The sequence below is a fragment of the Ambystoma mexicanum genome, chromosome 11, assembly GCF_040938575.1.
Source record: "Ambystoma mexicanum isolate Mex_15411 chromosome 11, UKY_AmexF1_1, whole genome shotgun sequence".
In the NCBI taxonomy this organism is placed as follows: Eukaryota; Metazoa; Chordata; class Amphibia; order Caudata; family Ambystomatidae; genus Ambystoma; species Ambystoma mexicanum.
Genome location: NC_090934.1, coordinates 160,641,240 through 160,658,160, shown reverse-complemented (window position 1 = coordinate 160,658,160; position 16,921 = coordinate 160,641,240). Strand labels below are relative to the sequence as shown.

Sequence of the window (16,921 nt, the reverse complement as noted above, 5' to 3'; positions counted from 1 at the left end):
TAAAAACAGACAGCTTTACTGGCCAATAACTGAGGCAGGCTCAGATCAGGCCATGTCTGTGTGTCAGTGAGTAACCTACGCCTCTACTGGCAGCATAGGTGGGGTAGCTGGGAGGATTCCAAATCGCTTGAATCAGTGAGGAGATGCCAACACAGAAAATTGACACACAGGCAGCCCTCAGGCCGCGTGCCCAGACTCCGACGCATGTGCCGGTATGTGGTAACTGACGCACGCACAGCGTGATGAAAAATGGACAGTCTCGTCAATATAAATGCACTCATGCCTACATGGGAGAGCTCCAATGCACCACATTGCACCAGCACAAGGTATGATGCACTGAGACCTGCAAGCGACAGGTGAAATGCGAAACATCACAGCAGCACAACAGGCAATACAATGAAAACCTTGCACCACATTCCACCAGCACAAAATAGAATGCACCGCGACCTACAAGTTACAGGTGCAGGGCACCACATAGCAGCTGCTCAACATGTAAAGAAATTAGGCCTTAAGGAAAACACTGCACCACATTGCAGCACCACAAGGTATAATGCACAGAGGCTTACAAGTGACATGTGCAATGCACCGCATCGCTGCTGCACAACGGACAATATACTGCTGTCTCCACGGAAACATTGAAGCATATTACATTAGCACAAAATGTAAGGCACTAAGGCCCACAAGGGACAGCAGGCCATAGTGAAATGCTCCACAATGCACCTGCCAAGCATGCAAAGAAATGACGTGAAAAATTGCGCCACATTGCACCAGCACAGAGTATATTGCACTGAGGCCTGAATGTGACCAGTGAAATGCACCACATTACAGCATGCACAGAAATGGCATCATCGTGAAAGCATTGCACCACATTGCGAGTAGCCTGCAATATAGTTCACTGCATTGCACCCGCATGAGGAATGAAGGCTACATGGGGCAGCATGCTGTCATACATAGAGCTGCATTGACCCGCGCCATAGTTTCATGCACAGAGTTCTACATGAGACAGCAGGTGCAATACAATGGAATCTATGTGATCACTACGCGGGGACACAAATGACGAACATGAAAATCATGCAATGATCTCATACCCACTATCCCTAGTTCTCAGTGGTAGACTTCTTTCCCGTGCCTCGACTCCCCCCTCTCCTCCTGCGGCGTAGCTTCCCTATTCCCAAAGTGGGTCGGAACTGCCACCGAAGGGGCCTTTTTTTTCTTTTTCCAAACTTTATTGTCCCCCACAATCCCCGAATCCCATTTTACCGACCATGGGGAGCGGGGGACACCCCCACATCCACTGCTCCCCTCATTTGGTAAAATTAGATTTAGTATTTTTGTGACCTCTGGCGACCCCTAAATGACGTCCCTGCCAGGCAGGGGACAGAGTGGGCAGAGAGGGAGGAACGTGCAATGCATTTTTCAAGAATTGCAGACATGCTGCTTGACAGCCAATTGAGTTACAAGATCTAATTTTAGCTGTAACTTCTATTGGGTGTTAAAGTGAAGGGAGAAGTGTGCTTTAACTTCTCAAAGAACAGCCCCGGAATGGTGACAAAAGTAGTGGAACTATTTTTGGAGGCCGTAGGACTCCATGGACTAATCCACAGATTTACCGTGAGTGGTAATTCCGGCACAGTAAATCCAATGATGTTGTGGACGAGTGGAGGATTTACATCCGACTGCATGTTGGGGGTAATTCCTCCACTCCACTTCCAACCTCGGAGTTTGGCATTGCGGGAGAGTGACGGTAAAGTGGCTGTAATTCCGTGACCACAATTTTACCGTCATTTCTCCCCATACCATCGAACTTGTAATGAGGCCCTTTGTCTCAGGAGTGCTTGCACTAAGCAGGGACATGCACAACTGGGAGAATATGCATCGTGTTGTGTCAGACCGGCGTCCCGACACAATCACAGAGTGTGGCTCTGAAAGTGGTACACACATCAATTTCAAACAACAAATTGAAGCAGCAAATGCAGCGAGTTAAAGCCCAGTGGGCACGTGAGATGATGTTGTGATCTTTAGAGAAAGAACCCTACCTCCCATGCAAGTCAAGGGTTTACCAGAACACTTTGTAAATGGCAGAAATGTGCTGCAGGCAATTATAGTTTCGACCACAAAACCACAAGAAGGTGGCCCTCCGCCTTAACCCTTCAGGCACTGCCCCGGATGCATGCTGAATTGTTTTGGATGACCTATGGCTGACAATTATGATATGGGATTTACATGGAGTTCTGCGCTCTCTGTACACATTCCAAGAGACTTACTAAAACAATTTACATCTTATTATCGTTTCATGCCTCTGAGTTTTCACTTGATCTGCGTCAGGAGGACGAGCAGCTGAGTCAGCATTGGGATGGTCTGGTCTACGGTGTTCTTTCGGGCCTGTATCTTATTGGGTGGAACTTTGAACGCATCCATGAACTACATATAGAGTAGTCACTAGAAGGCTCCTCCCAGCTGCTGAGCCTTATACATGGTCACTTTTAATGCTGGGCGCTTAATTTGTAGTGTCCGGGGCAAATTCAGTATGATCGACTTCTAGTAAGTCAGAGTTACTCGTAATAATTTCTTCTGTGAACGGACTAGTCCTCTCCCGGAGTAAGTCAGAGTTACACATAGTAACCTCCGTTTTGAATCAAGTCGCTGTCTACTGGAGTAAGTCAGAGTTCCACATAGTAACTTCCATTGTGAATCAAGTAGCTGTCATCTGGAGTAAGTCGGAGTTACTCATAGTCATTTCTTCTGTTAATGGAATAGTCCTCTCCAGGAATAAGTCAAGGTTACACATAGTAACTTCCATTGTGAATCAAGTAGTTGTCATCTGGAGTAAGTCGGAGTTACTCATAGTCATTTCTTTTGTGAATCGAATAGCCCTCTCCAGGCATGATCAGAATTACTCCTAGTAACTGCCATTGTGAATCAGGTAGCTGTCTCCTGGAGTAAGTCATAGGTACACATAGTAACTTCTGTTGTGAAACAAGTCTCCTGGAGTAAGTAAGTCAGGAGTCAGTCAGAGTTACTCATAATCATTTCTTTTGTGAATCGAATAGCCCTCTCCAGGCATGATCAGAGTTACTCCTAGTAACTGCCATTGTGAATCAAGTGGCTGTCTCCTGGAGTAAGTCATAGGTACACATAGTAACTTCTGTTGTGAAACAAGTCTCCTGGAGTAAGTAAGTCAGGAGTCAGTCAGAGTTACTCATAATCATTTCTTTTGTGAATCGAATAGCCCTCTCCAGGCATGATCAGAGTTACTCCTAGTAACTTCCATTGTGAATCAAGTGGCTGTCTCCTGGAGTAAGTCATAGGTACACATAGTAACTTCCGTTGTGAAACAAGTCTCCTGGAGTAAGTAAGTCAGGAGTGAGTCAGAGTTACTCATAATCATTTCTTTTGTGAATCGAATAGCCCTCTCCAGGCATAATCAGAGTTACTCCTAGTAACTTCCATTGTGAATCGAGTAGTCCTCACCAGGATTAAGTCAGGAGTAAGACAATTACTCATATTTTCTTGCGGAATCACCCCCTCTCCACGCCACCCAGTGCCGTGCTCTGGTTGGCCAGCAGCTGCTCCTCACAGTTGTAAGCAACCATTCCACTAATGATGGCTACTGTAGCTTTAGTCTATGTTTCCCACTTAGGGGGGTACAAACCGCCATTACACAACCTGGGGCCCCATTGCAGAAAACGTGTACTAGTTCAAATTCAGTTTTGAACTGAATTAGTACTAGGACAGAAATGTATCTGGTGCAAAAATATGTATTCTTCCAATGCATTTTTGCACTATGCACTGGTGCCAACAGGGTAGGGGATTAGATTTAGGGCAAATACTTCACTGGTGCAAAAATGCATTGAAAGAATACAAACTTGCACTAGGGACATTGTTGGCCTACAGCTATTGCTTGGTGAAAATTGCATTTGCACTGATGCAACATTGAAGCCCCAGATATTAAATGCCGCCCCAAGGACACCTTTGGGGCACCCATTTTGTCGTGCAAGTTCCAAGACTTCCCCGGACCCACTTACGTGCCGATGGAAGCCACTTCTCCTAAAATCTCACCTAGTTCAACTTGCACTGTGATCACCGTGTTGCGGATCCCCCACCCGGGCCCGCCTTTTAAGGGCCACTTCCTTGGTCGTCTGGTGCCTACTGTTGCGCACTCTGAAGCGGCATACGCACTTTTTTTTTATGCCACACATAATGTGATTAAATGATCACAAGTGATGCCACTTACAGTCAACAAACCAGTAGTAAGGAGGTCGAGAACGAATTGTGGGCCATAAGTTCCACAGTGGTAGTAAGTATTGCCAGAATGTTTCACTGCTCCAGGTGTGTCCTCGCTGTTTTAAGGAATGCAGTGCTCCAGAGACATGCCACTACCATCACCGTAAGTTATGCTATCTGTTTTTGGTAACCACCCTGACACAGCCTAGGTATCTTTCTGCTACACCAATCCTTCTGAGCAGCGCCATTAAAGTTACTGCTGGCATTTGTGAGAAGTGCCAGCGGAGACAGAGGATGGGCAAGTGCCTTTCCGGACAAAAATGCTGGTGATATGGCATGAGAAGTGATGCAGTGCTACGGAGAAGTGCTGGTGATATGACATGAGAAGTGATGCAGTGCTACGGAGAAGGGCTGGTGATATGACATGAGAAGGGCTGGTGATATGACATGAGAAGGGCTGGTGATATGACATGAGAAGTGATGCAGAGCTACGGAGGAGGGCTGGTGATATGACATGAGAAGGGCTGGTGATATGACATGAGAAGTGATGCAGTGCTACGGAGGAGGGCTGGTGATATGACATGAGAAGGGCTGGTGATATGACATGAGAAGTGATGCAGTGCTACGGAGGAGGGCTGGTGATATGACATGAGAAGGGCTGGTGATATGACATGAGAAGTGATGCAGTGCTACGGAGAAGGGCTGGTGATATGACATGAGAAGGGCTGGTGATATGACATGAGAAGTGATGCAGTGCTACGGAGAAGGGCTGGTGATATGACATGAGAAGGGCTGGTGATATGACATGAGAAGTGATGCAGTGCTACGGAGAAGTGCTGGTGATATGACATGAGAAGGGATGCAGTGCTACGGAGGAGGGCTGGTGATATGACATGAGAGGTGATGCAGTGCTACAGAGAAGTGCTGCAATGACCCCTCAAAAGGCAGTGCAGTTCTGCAAAGGCATAATGGTTCTCTTGCATGAACAGTGTCTAGCTCTCCGCAGAGAAGCCAGTGCTGCATTATGAAAAGTTATGCAGTCCTACAGAAAGGTACTTGCTAAATTGCTTACAAGTAAGTCAGTGCAAAAAGGGAAGTGCTGGTGGTGTTGCACGACTAGTGTCACAGTCCAATGAACTGGTACAATTCATTAAAATGCAATGCAGCATTATAGTTAAGTGTAAATGCAATGACATGTCCGGCACACTAGTATTGCAATGCATTGAAATGCAATACAGCTGTTCAGAAAAGTGCTGATACTATTATGTGCCCAGCACTTCGTTACGCTGTGCAGAATGGTGGAAAGTATTGCAGTCCTGCAGCAATGTGCAAGTTCAACCTCTTGAGATCCAATGCAGTGCTTGTTATGAGATCGTTATATTATTGCAATCCGTAGAAATGCAATCGAATTGTGCAGAAAAGTACGATGCTATTATGGGCCCAGCACTTCATTAATACCTCCAGAGAGGTGGAAAGCATTGCAGTCATGCAGCAACGTGCAAACACAACCTTTTGAAACCCAATGCAGCGCTTGTTGTGGCATTGCTAGAACTATAATACAGCAATGCATTGAAATGCAATGCAGTACTTCAGAAAAATGTGGATGCCAGGACATGCCCAGCACAGCATTCCAGCACAGAGGTGGCAAGCATTGGAGTCATGCAGCAATGTGCAATTGCAACCTCTTGAAACCCGATGCAGCGCTTGTTATGACATGGCCAGAACTATATTACTGCAATGCATTGAAATGCAATGCAGTGCGTCAGAAAATTGTGGGTGCCAGGACATGCCCAGCACAGCATTACTATCTCCAGAGAACTGGGAACCATTGCAGTCCTGCAGCAATGTGCTAAAGCATCCCACTGAAAAAGAGTGCACTTTAGGAAGGACCTGAAAACCCTACTCTTCAAAGGACATCCCACCAATCGCCGATCCCTCCACTCAATTCTATTTCTTCCCCTCTGGAGTTCTCCCTCTCCCTTGCTCCCCCTTGCTCCTCCTGCCCATCCCAGCTCTTCGGTTACACCTGTACCCCACTTGTGACCCCTTGGATGCGACTCCTTTGTAAAGCACTGTGTTGGGTCCCAGCTAGCTTCACGCTTCTTAAATCCGATACACACATACATAAATAACATGACCAGCACTGCATTAGTAGAATTGCTTGAAATGCAGTGTAGTGCTTCACAACAGTGCTGATGCCATGAAGTGCCAGCACTACATTCTTATCTCCAGGGAGGTGGAAGAGTACTGCAATCCTGCAGCAGTGTGCTTGTATCACCAGTGACCGGGCCAGCACTATATTACTGCAATGCACTGAAATGCACACCAGGGCTACATCAAAGTGCTGATGCTATGATATTCACGGCACTGCATTACTAGGAACAGAGAGGTGGGAAAGTACTGCAATCCTACGGCAGTGTGCTAGTATCACCGGTGACCGGGCCAGCACGGTATTACTGCAATGCACTGAAATGCACACCAAGGCTACTCCAAGAAGTCATCCTGGCACTGAGGATGAGAAGGCAGGCAAGGTGGCATGCAGGAGAAGAAGGCTGCAAAGGCCCAGGAAAACAGATGCATTCCTTTCTAAAAAACCACTGGATGCAGAAATTGACTAGGTGGATCCAGATTCCTACCAGTCCAGGATTCCTCCCCTCCTCAAGACCTGATTCTTCCTGGGATGTTTTTTTCTGAGACTCCCCGCTGCTTCTTCCAGCAGAGGTGAGATGTTTTGAATTTGAGTTCATTGCTTCGCACTTTTGGCCCACCATTTATGCTTGGGGTCGCGTCCGGAAAAAAATGAGCTTGAGACCGTAGCTGAGGTGCCCTAGAATATTTGAGAATATGCGTCACCCAATAACAAACCAAGTGTTTCCACTCATGATGGCAACCCCTCAGATGTTGACGCCCACTCAATGGCGGCCTTGGCTGAACACACAACCCACTTTAAAGGAACCCCCAATGCACGCCCGGCAGCCGCCTCCTCTTGTCGTAAGAGACTTGGATTGGAACCAGACCAATCGCTAAGATATGGGAAGCGCTTTCAATGCATGCCAAAAAACTGAGCCGCGCGACCCACAGGCAAACACATAGAGACTGCAGCCATGCCGCCAACTGAGTTACAGCGCCGGCGAGGATGGAAGCAAGATAAACACCTGCTGCCCACATGCTAAGTGCATGCAACCTAGAAGAGGGGTGTCTGACATACCAAGTGCATGCAACCTAGAAGAGGGGTGTCTGACATTCCAAGTGCATGCAACCTAGAAGAGGGGTGTCTGACATGCCAAGTGCATGCAACCTAGAAGAGGGGTGTCTGACATATAAAGTGCATGCAACCTTGAAGAGGGGTGTCTGACATGCCAAGTGCATGCAACCTAGAAGAGGGGTGTCTGACATAGAAAGTGCATGCAACCTAGAAGAGGGGTGTCTGACATGCCAAGTGCATGCAACCTAGAAGAGGGGTGTCTGACATATAAAGTGCATGCAACCTACAAGAGGGGTGTCTGACATAGAAAGTGCATGCAACCTAGAAGAGGGGTGTCTGACATTCCAAGTGCATGCAACCTAGAAGAGGGGTGTCTGACATACAAAGTGCATGCAACCTAGAAGAGGGGTGTCTGACATGCCAAGTGCATGCAACCTAGAAGAGGGGTGTCTGACATAAAGTGCATGCAACCTTGAAGAGGGGTGTCTGACATGCCAAGTGCTTGCAATCGAGAAAAGGGGGGTCTGACATGCCAAGTGCATGCAACCTAGAAGAGGGGTGTCTGACATAGAAAGTGCATGCAACCTAGAAGAGGGGTGTCTGACATGCCAAGTGCATGCAACCTAGAAGAGGGGTGTCTGACATATAAAGTGCATGCAACCTACAAGAGGGGTGTCTGACATAGAAAGTGCATGCAACCTAGAAGAGGGGTGTCTGACATTCCAAGTGCATGCAACCTAGAAGAGGGGTGTCTGACATACAAAGTGCATGCAACCTAGAAGAGGGGTGTCTGACATGCCAAGTGCATGCAACCTAGAAGAGGGGTGTCTGACATAAAGTGCATGCAACCTAGAAGAGGGGTGTCTGACATATAAAGTGCATGCAACCTAGAAGAGGGGTGTCTGACATATAAAGTCTGGCCGGAAGGAAAACTGGGGCCTTTCTCCAGAGGGAAGCCCAGACCGACCTTCAGATTTAGGGGCCTTCCAAAACACCTCCTGAGTTCCCTACAGGATCGTCCCATACTGGTTCTCATTCTGGGCAGACTCGGAGCAGCCTGGTGTATCGGGCACTCGGCATGCCTGGGGGCAGAGGGGACAGGGGTCTGCGTCCGGGCTGCTCGTTCAATTGCTTACTATGGATTGCAAACACACAGGGGCGTAGCCAGGATTGTCTAACAAGTGGGGCTTGAAGATAGTGTAGTGGGCCCATCGCAGTCACATTAACATCTGTAAAAGTCCACTCAGTACTGATTGGTGGGAATTTACTAATTTTGGGTGGCTCTTGCCTGCTCAGGCCCTACCCTGTCTACGCCTCTGCAAACCCACCCTCCATGAATTCACCAAATGCATATGATTCTGGAGAAGTCACTTCACCGCCCTCTACCTCACGTCCCTCTCCTGTAAAAAAGAAAAAAGGCAGGTGTTCGAAAGAGGCTGTAACATTGAAATGAAGCCCAATACATCCATCAAAACCGGAGCAGCTCTTGGAGATGATAGGGTTTGCAGTGTAGCGCTACACACATCTGTCCATTCATTCCCTCTTCATGCTGGGGTGCTCCCCAAGAGGGAGGGGAATCACTACACTGAGGGCACTAGAGAAAGGGGGCTACTTTTTGGAAGGCATACTCCGCTGTCTCCTAACGGCACAGGGGGGCACCAGGTTATGCACAATGGCCCCAAGTTATTATATGTGTATGCATTTTTAGAGTGGTGGGGTTGGCGCTTGAACCGGAAGTGCATTGCATAGCAGCAGGCAGCAGAGCCAGATTTCAGGGCGCCTTTACAGAGCAATGACAGTGTGAGGATAGTAACGGCCCAGTGTTTTTTTTTTTATGGGGGAGGACAATGACATACCTAAATACGCCGTACTGTTGGGTGTTGGGGTGCCACAAGCACCATTGGACATATACATGTTTACATTAGTACAGCAGGTTCAGAAGGGCAAGAGAGTTTCAGCGGGGTGTACGAGGAGGAGTACAGGGGGGAGGGGGCGGGGGACACCCCTTCTTTGGTCAGTATTGGGACGGGAGGGGTCTTCGGCTTGGTTTAAAACGCCCGTATTTATGAGCTCATTTTAGGCATGCTGTTATATAATGCACCCGGCGTCTCATTCATTCATTCCTTCAATCATCCATCACTTCTTTTTGACTGAAGCAGCCATGCGCTCAGATCAGGGGCGGGTATTTTTCTGGTGAGTTGAGAGAGGTTGGTTGCGTACTTCTTGAAATCTTCTAATTTTCTAGCTGTTCCTAAGTAAGTCTTATACTGGAAGTCTACCGTAAGATCAAAAAGAAAAGTTAAGACGTTGCTAAAGTAAAAAGACAAACAAATGTTTTACTTGGGTAATTAGACACACATGTCTAATCGTGAGTTTTGAGGCCCATGGACGAGAAGCGCTATATAAGAACTACAAATAAATAAAGACATGATAGAAACGTTGGCTTGCCATTACAATGGATTTGGGAAATCTACATAAATTGCTCCCTGCGAGTTTCGGATTTCAGTATCTTTTCCTCACAGCGCATTTTATTTTTGGTGTTCCTATTTTTTGCAGCCATTTGATATATATATATATATATATATAGCGCCTCCCAAGCCCCGCAGAGCAGTAGAGCGCTTTACAGAGCGCGCGCGTTGCAGTCTCCATCATGAGGCGCATTTGCATACTGTGGAGTCCGGTGTGAGATTATAACTTCACTCAGGGGCCCAAGGGTAGCCCGGTGAGTGATGACCCCATCGCCCCTCCTACCAATTAAAACAAAAGAAAAACACTAATTTATAGTCCATTAAAAAGCAGGCGAAAAGGAGGAACGATTGGAAGCCGGTTCCCACGTGGAATTCTCCGATAGGGCGCGTTATAGGGGCATCCCTTTAATTGAGGGGCTCTCGCCTCTCCTTTGTCCGCGTGCTGGTTGCTGGGAGGGTCTTCTCATTAAGTCGGGCTGTCGGATTAGCTTTTTGTGCAAGTGGCTACACTTATCGCCTCGGTCTCGTCTGCCCTCGCTCTCGGGGTGCTGCTCCCTTTGAAGCTCTCACCCCCCCCCTCCCCCCGCGACTGTCGACTGTAATCTCTCGCTGCCTCCGCTGTGGCCTGCAATTACCGCGCTTGCAAAGAATAACCGTTTCTCACACTGTTTCGCCTCCAGCGGCGGCGTGTTCCTCCTGGCAACAAAGCTTCACCTTTCAACCGATTGCGCGATAGGGGGGGACACTCCAGCCGCCTGGCGACACTGCGTGGCATTAATGACTGCGGAGCCGGTCAATAATCCCAGTTAGTGGCCCTCGGCGCAGAGGAGAAAGCGATGACGCAGGATATGTGTCATTTCCCAGTGTAAGGGACCTTGAAGGGGTAACATGGGAGTAAGGGGTATACACTAGCGTTACCGACTGGCACATGGGTGGCCCAGTGTTGGCACTTGCCAATCTCCATCTCCCCCCTGCAGCGGCTTCCCCTCTGCCAGTGCGTTGTACGATTGGTCTATTCGGGAAGACAGTCTAATGCCAGCATGTATGAGTTATATCCTGAGAAATCTGACTGGCCGTGGCACTGCCAACTTCCCAGTGACTGTGCCGATGAAAACAGCAGGAGGGTTCTGGCGGGTCGCCCCGTGCCATGCTATATTATGCTGGCTATGCAATGCCATGCAATGGTGCTATGCCACATTATGCCATTTCCGTGAAGCTATATTAGGCTGTTACACGTGATGTGCTGTGCTGCTATACCTTGCTATGCTTTGTGCTGTGCAGTGCTGGGCTGTTGTGCTGTGTTATGCTGGCTATGCAATGCCATGCAATGGTGCTATGCCATATTATGCTATTTCCGTGAAGTTATAGTATGCTGTTACACGTGATGTGGTCTGCTGCTATACATTGCTATGCTTTGTGCTGTGCAGTGCTGGGCTGTTATGCTGGCTATGCAATGCCATGCAATGATTCTATGCCACGTTATACCATTTCCGTGAGGCTATATTAGGCTGTTGCACGTAATGTGCTGTGCTGCTATACCTTGCTATGCTTTGTGCTGTGCAGTGCTGGGCTGTCATGCTGTGTTATGCTGGCTATGCAATGCCATGCATTGGTGCTATGCCATATTATGCTATTACACGTGATGTGGTCTGCTGCTATACATTGCTATGCTTTGTGCTGTGCAGTTCTGGGCTGTTATGCTGGCTATGCAATTCCATGCAATGGTGCTATGCCATATTATGCTATTTCTGTGAAGTTATAGTATGCTGTTACACGTGATGTGGTCTGCTGCTATACATTGCTATGCTTTGTGCTGTGCAGTTCTGGGCTGTTATGCTGGCTATGCAATTCCATGCAATGGTGCTATGCCACGTTATGGTATTTCCGTGACGCTACAGTATGCTGTTACACGCGATGTGCTCTGCTGTTATACCTTGATATGCTTTGTGCTGTGCAGTGCTGGGCTGTCATGCTGTGTTTTGTTATGCTACACTAGGTTATGGTATGCGGTCTCAGGCTATGTTGTTTTTTACATTTATAAAGCGCACAAAGCAGCCGTAGGGCATCGTGGCGCTGTGGTGGGATATGTTGTTACACTTGTTCATGTAATGCCATCATTTCTTATGTGATGTTTCGTTGTTGGTGCGTCGATTCGCAACTCCCACAAAATAATTGTAATTTTCTACGATTTGAATTCCATTTTTTTGTAAGTTTGCGTGTTTTCATATACCAACAGCATTGGTGTTCACGCCCAGCGCAGTGTGTTCAAAGGCAGCGTTTGTTCAGGCAGGATTTTTAAGGACAAAACAATTTGCATTCGTTTTAAAGGCAGCGCCTAGAAGTCTCACGTCCTCTCCTGTCCGCTTGACCTACTGCAACTTGCCCCCGAGTCACACCCCATCCAGTTTAAAAAGTTCATGTTTCTGTCACAGGTGACAAGGGGTTTAATCAGCCGGCTTATGCCTTTTGAAACAAAGCTAGAAACAACGTGGGCAAAGCGCCTACAGTCACCCCGTCATTACACGAAACCGCCCTGTTTCTAATGCTCACCAAATTATACACGTGTGGTAAAACGCATGGCAACACGCCCCTTCTCGCCTGGCACGTGGAGTTCGCTGGCAGACGGTTCTCGTGGGTCCATGGAGGTTTGCAGCGCAAAGTCTCAGGACACTTCAGGGGCACAAGCGAAATCTATCTAAATGTAGCGCCCAGAAGACGCCGGATTCAGCGCGGCGGAGAGTGGGCGCCTCCCGCCCTCTCCTGGCGCTCACCCACCCCACACCGGAGCCTGGGACCCATGTGTGCCAACAGAGGGCGGGGCAAGGGTGTTAATATGGGTTCGAAAATCCACAGTATACGAACTGGTACACGCCTACAATGCAATGTGTACAGTGGCACTGCGGGTGTACCCACGGACAGGAAGGTGCCCAGTCATTGCATGCACAACACACGGGCAAACACATTCCCTGCTGCACGCACGCTATAATGCCCCCGCTGCACGCACACTCCTCAAAGATACGAAATGCCAGTACATCATACATGCCGATACACGGGCATTCGAACACACTGCCACACACAGGGTGCACTCCATGACACACCGGGCCACAGGCGGTGCATGCGTGACCTATGTGCAATAAAAGGCACTACGGCACACCGGGGAGAGTGATCTACATGTCAACACACGCCCACACACAATCACTAGCAGGGCTGTACAGCGAGAACATTGACGGGAAGCCAGTACATGGACACTGCGTGTAAGATACATGTGCAAGAAATGACACTGCCACGCACACAGAACATTCCATGGCGTGATGGTACATACATAGGTACACCCCATGTACATTACATGTAGGTGCATGCTGCACACAGGGAATGCTCAGTGGCAGGCTAGTACACACACAGGAACCCCCCTATATGCATTACATGTACAATGAGGGTGAATGCTGCACACAGGGAATACTCAGTGGCAGGCTAGTACACACTTAGGAACACCCCATACGCATTACATGTACAATGAAGGTGAATGCTGCACACAGGGAATACTCAGTGGCAGGCTAGTACACGCACAGGAGCACCCCGTTTGCATCACATGTACAATAAAGGTGAATGATGCACACAGGGAATACTCAGTGGCAGGCTAGTACACATCTAGGAACACCCCATGCGCATTACATGTACAATGAAGGTGAATGCTGCACACAGGGAATACTCAGTGGCAGGCTAGTACACACCTAGGAACACCCCATACGCATTACATGTACAATGAAGGTGAATGCTGCACACAGGGAATACTCAGTGGCAGGCTAGTACACACCTAGGAACACCCCATACGCATTACATGTACAATGACAGTGAATGCTGCACACAGGGAATACTCAGTGGCAGGCTAGTACACACCTAGGAACACCCCATACGCATTACATGTACAATGAAGGTGAATGCTGCACACAGGGAATACTCAGTGGCAGGCTAGTACACACCTAGGAACACCCCATACGCATTACATGTACAATGACAGTGAATGCTGCACACAGGGAATACTCAGTGGCAGGCTAGTACACACCTAGGAACACCCCATACGCATTACATGTACAATGACAGTGAATGCTGCACACAGGGAATACTCAGTGGCAGGCTAGTACACGCACAGGAGCACCCCATGTGCATCACATGTACAATGAAGGTGAATGATGCACACAGGGAATACTCAGTGGCAGGCTAGTACACACCTAGGAACACCCCATACGCATTACATGTACAATGAAGGTGAATGCTGCACACAGGGAATACTCAGTGGCAGGCTAGTACACACCTAGGAACACCCCATACGCATTACATGTACAAAGGGTTAATGCTGCACAAGGGGAATACTCAGTGGCAGGCTAGTACACACCTAGGAACACCCTGTATGCATTACATGTACAAAGGGTTCAATCCTGCACACAAGGAATACTCAACGGCAGACTAGTACACACACCGGCATACTCCTTAAATATACATGTGCAATCAGGTCACCCCCTGCCCTCCGATATATATTAAATCAGGAAATAGAATAAACAATGTCACACACAGACTATGGCATGTGTGTTCAGAGACACACGCGTGCAGGGCTCAATGGCATACTTGCAGACACACAAACACACGGGGTGGCTCACAAGCAGCGTGTGCTTGAGTAGCGGCGCCTGCTCTTAAAGTGTGGTACACGCAGATATGTTTCAAATGGAGAGATGTGGCAGCGAGGGCAGAAAGGGGCGAAACAGAAGCTTCGAAAACACTGGTGTACATCACTCAAGAAAACGCTCGTTTCTATAGCGCACGCAAGTAATTCAATTGTTTCTAGGCGCTGATGGCAGGCTTCCACACACACGCATTTTAATTTAACCCACCACGGATGCACGAAGCTGCCCACTCACAGGCATTTTTAACCCAGGGCATGTAGGTTCCAGAAGATATTGGGTGCCTTAACCCGCAGAGCTGAATGCGGGCCCTGCTACACATTTAAAAACCCTAAAATAGTGAAGGCAATAAGTGACTCTCGTGGTTACCAAGGAGTGACTTCATCTGCATCCCTCCACGGCCCCAGAACATTGGCCCAGCCCCTCCTGCAAAAATGCAGAAAAAAAATAAAGAAAAACGCGCTTTTCCAGCCTAGCCGCACTCCCCACACCTGGCCGGGACTCCAGCTGTTGCACGTGATCCGGGATCCACCGGCAGGATGCGGCAAGTGGCGACAGGAAACCTGAAAAATGCGGCCGGGAGCGGCGCCTGCCTCGGAGAAAAGGCGGAGCGGAGACCCCCTCGAGAAGCCCTGAGCAGGTGCGCGTCATCAGCAGCAGGTGCTCCGCCGTGCACTCCCTTGAACCGGGGGGCGCCCGAAACACACGCGAACACCATTTCACACATGAAGACCGTCTCCCTCACGGGTCCGTATGCTAGTCCAAAACAGGGTTGTAGCCGTCCGGGGTACAGCAAAAACTGGTTTAAAATAAACAGTGACTGACTGTCACTAGTTCCCAAGCGCTTAGAAGCGGATGGAATCCGGCATGTAGCACTATGTAAGAACATAACCGATATGTAACTCCCACCTGCCCACATATACACAGACCTAGAGGTAGACGAGCGTTTCTAGGCGCTAGGCGGGAATGAGAGCGGCCTTTACTCACTCCAGTTCATTTGACATGTTCCCAGGCATCCCACGGCGACAGAGACCTTAACAGCGGCGACCTCTCTCCTCTAATTCCAGCAGAGCACAGACATTAGCTGGGCTCCTGTCGGGGTTTGTGTACAGGTATTCTGCTGACAGGTTGCTGCCCTGGAGCTCGGCCGCTGATTGGCTGAGGGGACAGGTGCCGCGAGACAGGTACACCGTAGCAGGTGCAGCCTTTAACCCTTGGTGTGCCGCCGACCCGTGCCTGGGGGAGGGTGGAGGGGACAAGCCCTTCCGCAGGAGGAGGGAAACACAAAAAAGGAGAGGAGAGTTTGAAGAAAAAAATCCGCAACAGAGCCGGGAGACATGGGGAGACGAGACCAGTGAACTGGGACTGCATTTATTAAGCAAGTGCTGTCTTGCTCGGGTTTCGAGGTTGCGTAATGCAAACACTCCCGCTCTTGAAACTTTTTATTGAACTAAATTAAAATCATATGACAAAAGGACTCCGTAAGTCCCAGATCAAATCTATCTTCCTTCCTTCCTTCCTTCCTTCCTTCCTTCCTTCCTTCCTTCCTTCCTTCCTTCCTTCCTTCCTTCCTTCCTTCCTTCCTTCCTTCCTTCCTTCCTTCCTTCCTCCACCCTCCCTCCCTCCCTCTCTTCCTTCCTTCCTTCCTTCCTTCCTTCCTTCCTTCCTTCCTTCCTTCCTTCCTTCCTTCCTTCCTTCCTTCCTTCCTTCCTTCCTTCCTCCACCCACCCCTCCCTCCCTCTCTCCCTTCCTTCCTTCCTTCCTTCCTTCCTTCCTTCCTTCCTTCCTTCCTTCCTTCCTTCCTTCCTTCCTTCCTTCCTTCCTTCCTTCCTTCCTTCCTTCCTTCCTTCCTTCCTTCCTTCCTTCACTCCATTCCTTCCTCCTCCCACCCCTCCCCCTCCTTTCCTCCCTCCCTCCCTTGCTCCCTCCCTCCCTCCCTTCCTTCCTTCCTTCCTTCCTTCCTTCCTTCCTTCCTTCCTTCCTTCCTTCCTTCCTTCTCCCTCCCTCCCTCCCTCCCTCCCTCCTCCCTCCCTCCCTCCCTCCCTCCCTCCCTCCCTTCCTTCCTTCCTTCCTTCCTTCCTTCCTTCCTTCCTTCCTTCCTTCCTTCCTTCCTTCCTTCCTTCCTTCCTTCCTTCCTTCCTTCCTTCCTTCCTTCCTTCCTTCCTTCCTTCCTTCCTTCCTTCCTTCCTCTTTCAAGCACAAAGAGCCAAAAGCTATAGTTTCCCAGGAGCACACAATATGGTCAAATGAGCAATCGGTGATCAACCCTACCGTAGCCTCGGGAGGATAGCTCAGGGTCAACGTGAACGCCTTGGAAACAAGACGACACGGAACGAAACAGGTTCCCT

At 49.0% G+C, this 16,921-nt stretch overlaps 1 protein-coding gene across 1 annotated transcript in view; it reads right to left on the bottom strand.

Annotated features, from left to right (window-relative positions):
• Window positions 1-15,725, bottom strand: part of GRHL3 (grainyhead like transcription factor 3) — an 85,482-nt gene extending 69,757 nt beyond the window's left edge. Inside the window, exon 1 of the mRNA XM_069622686.1 lies at window positions 15,561-15,725. Within this exon, the coding sequence (XP_069478787.1) occupies window positions 15,561-15,589 (29 nt within the window). The 5' untranslated portion in view covers window positions 15,590-15,725. The remainder of the gene's footprint in view (window positions 1-15,560) is intronic.
• Window positions 15,726-16,921: the final 1,196 nt, after the last annotated feature.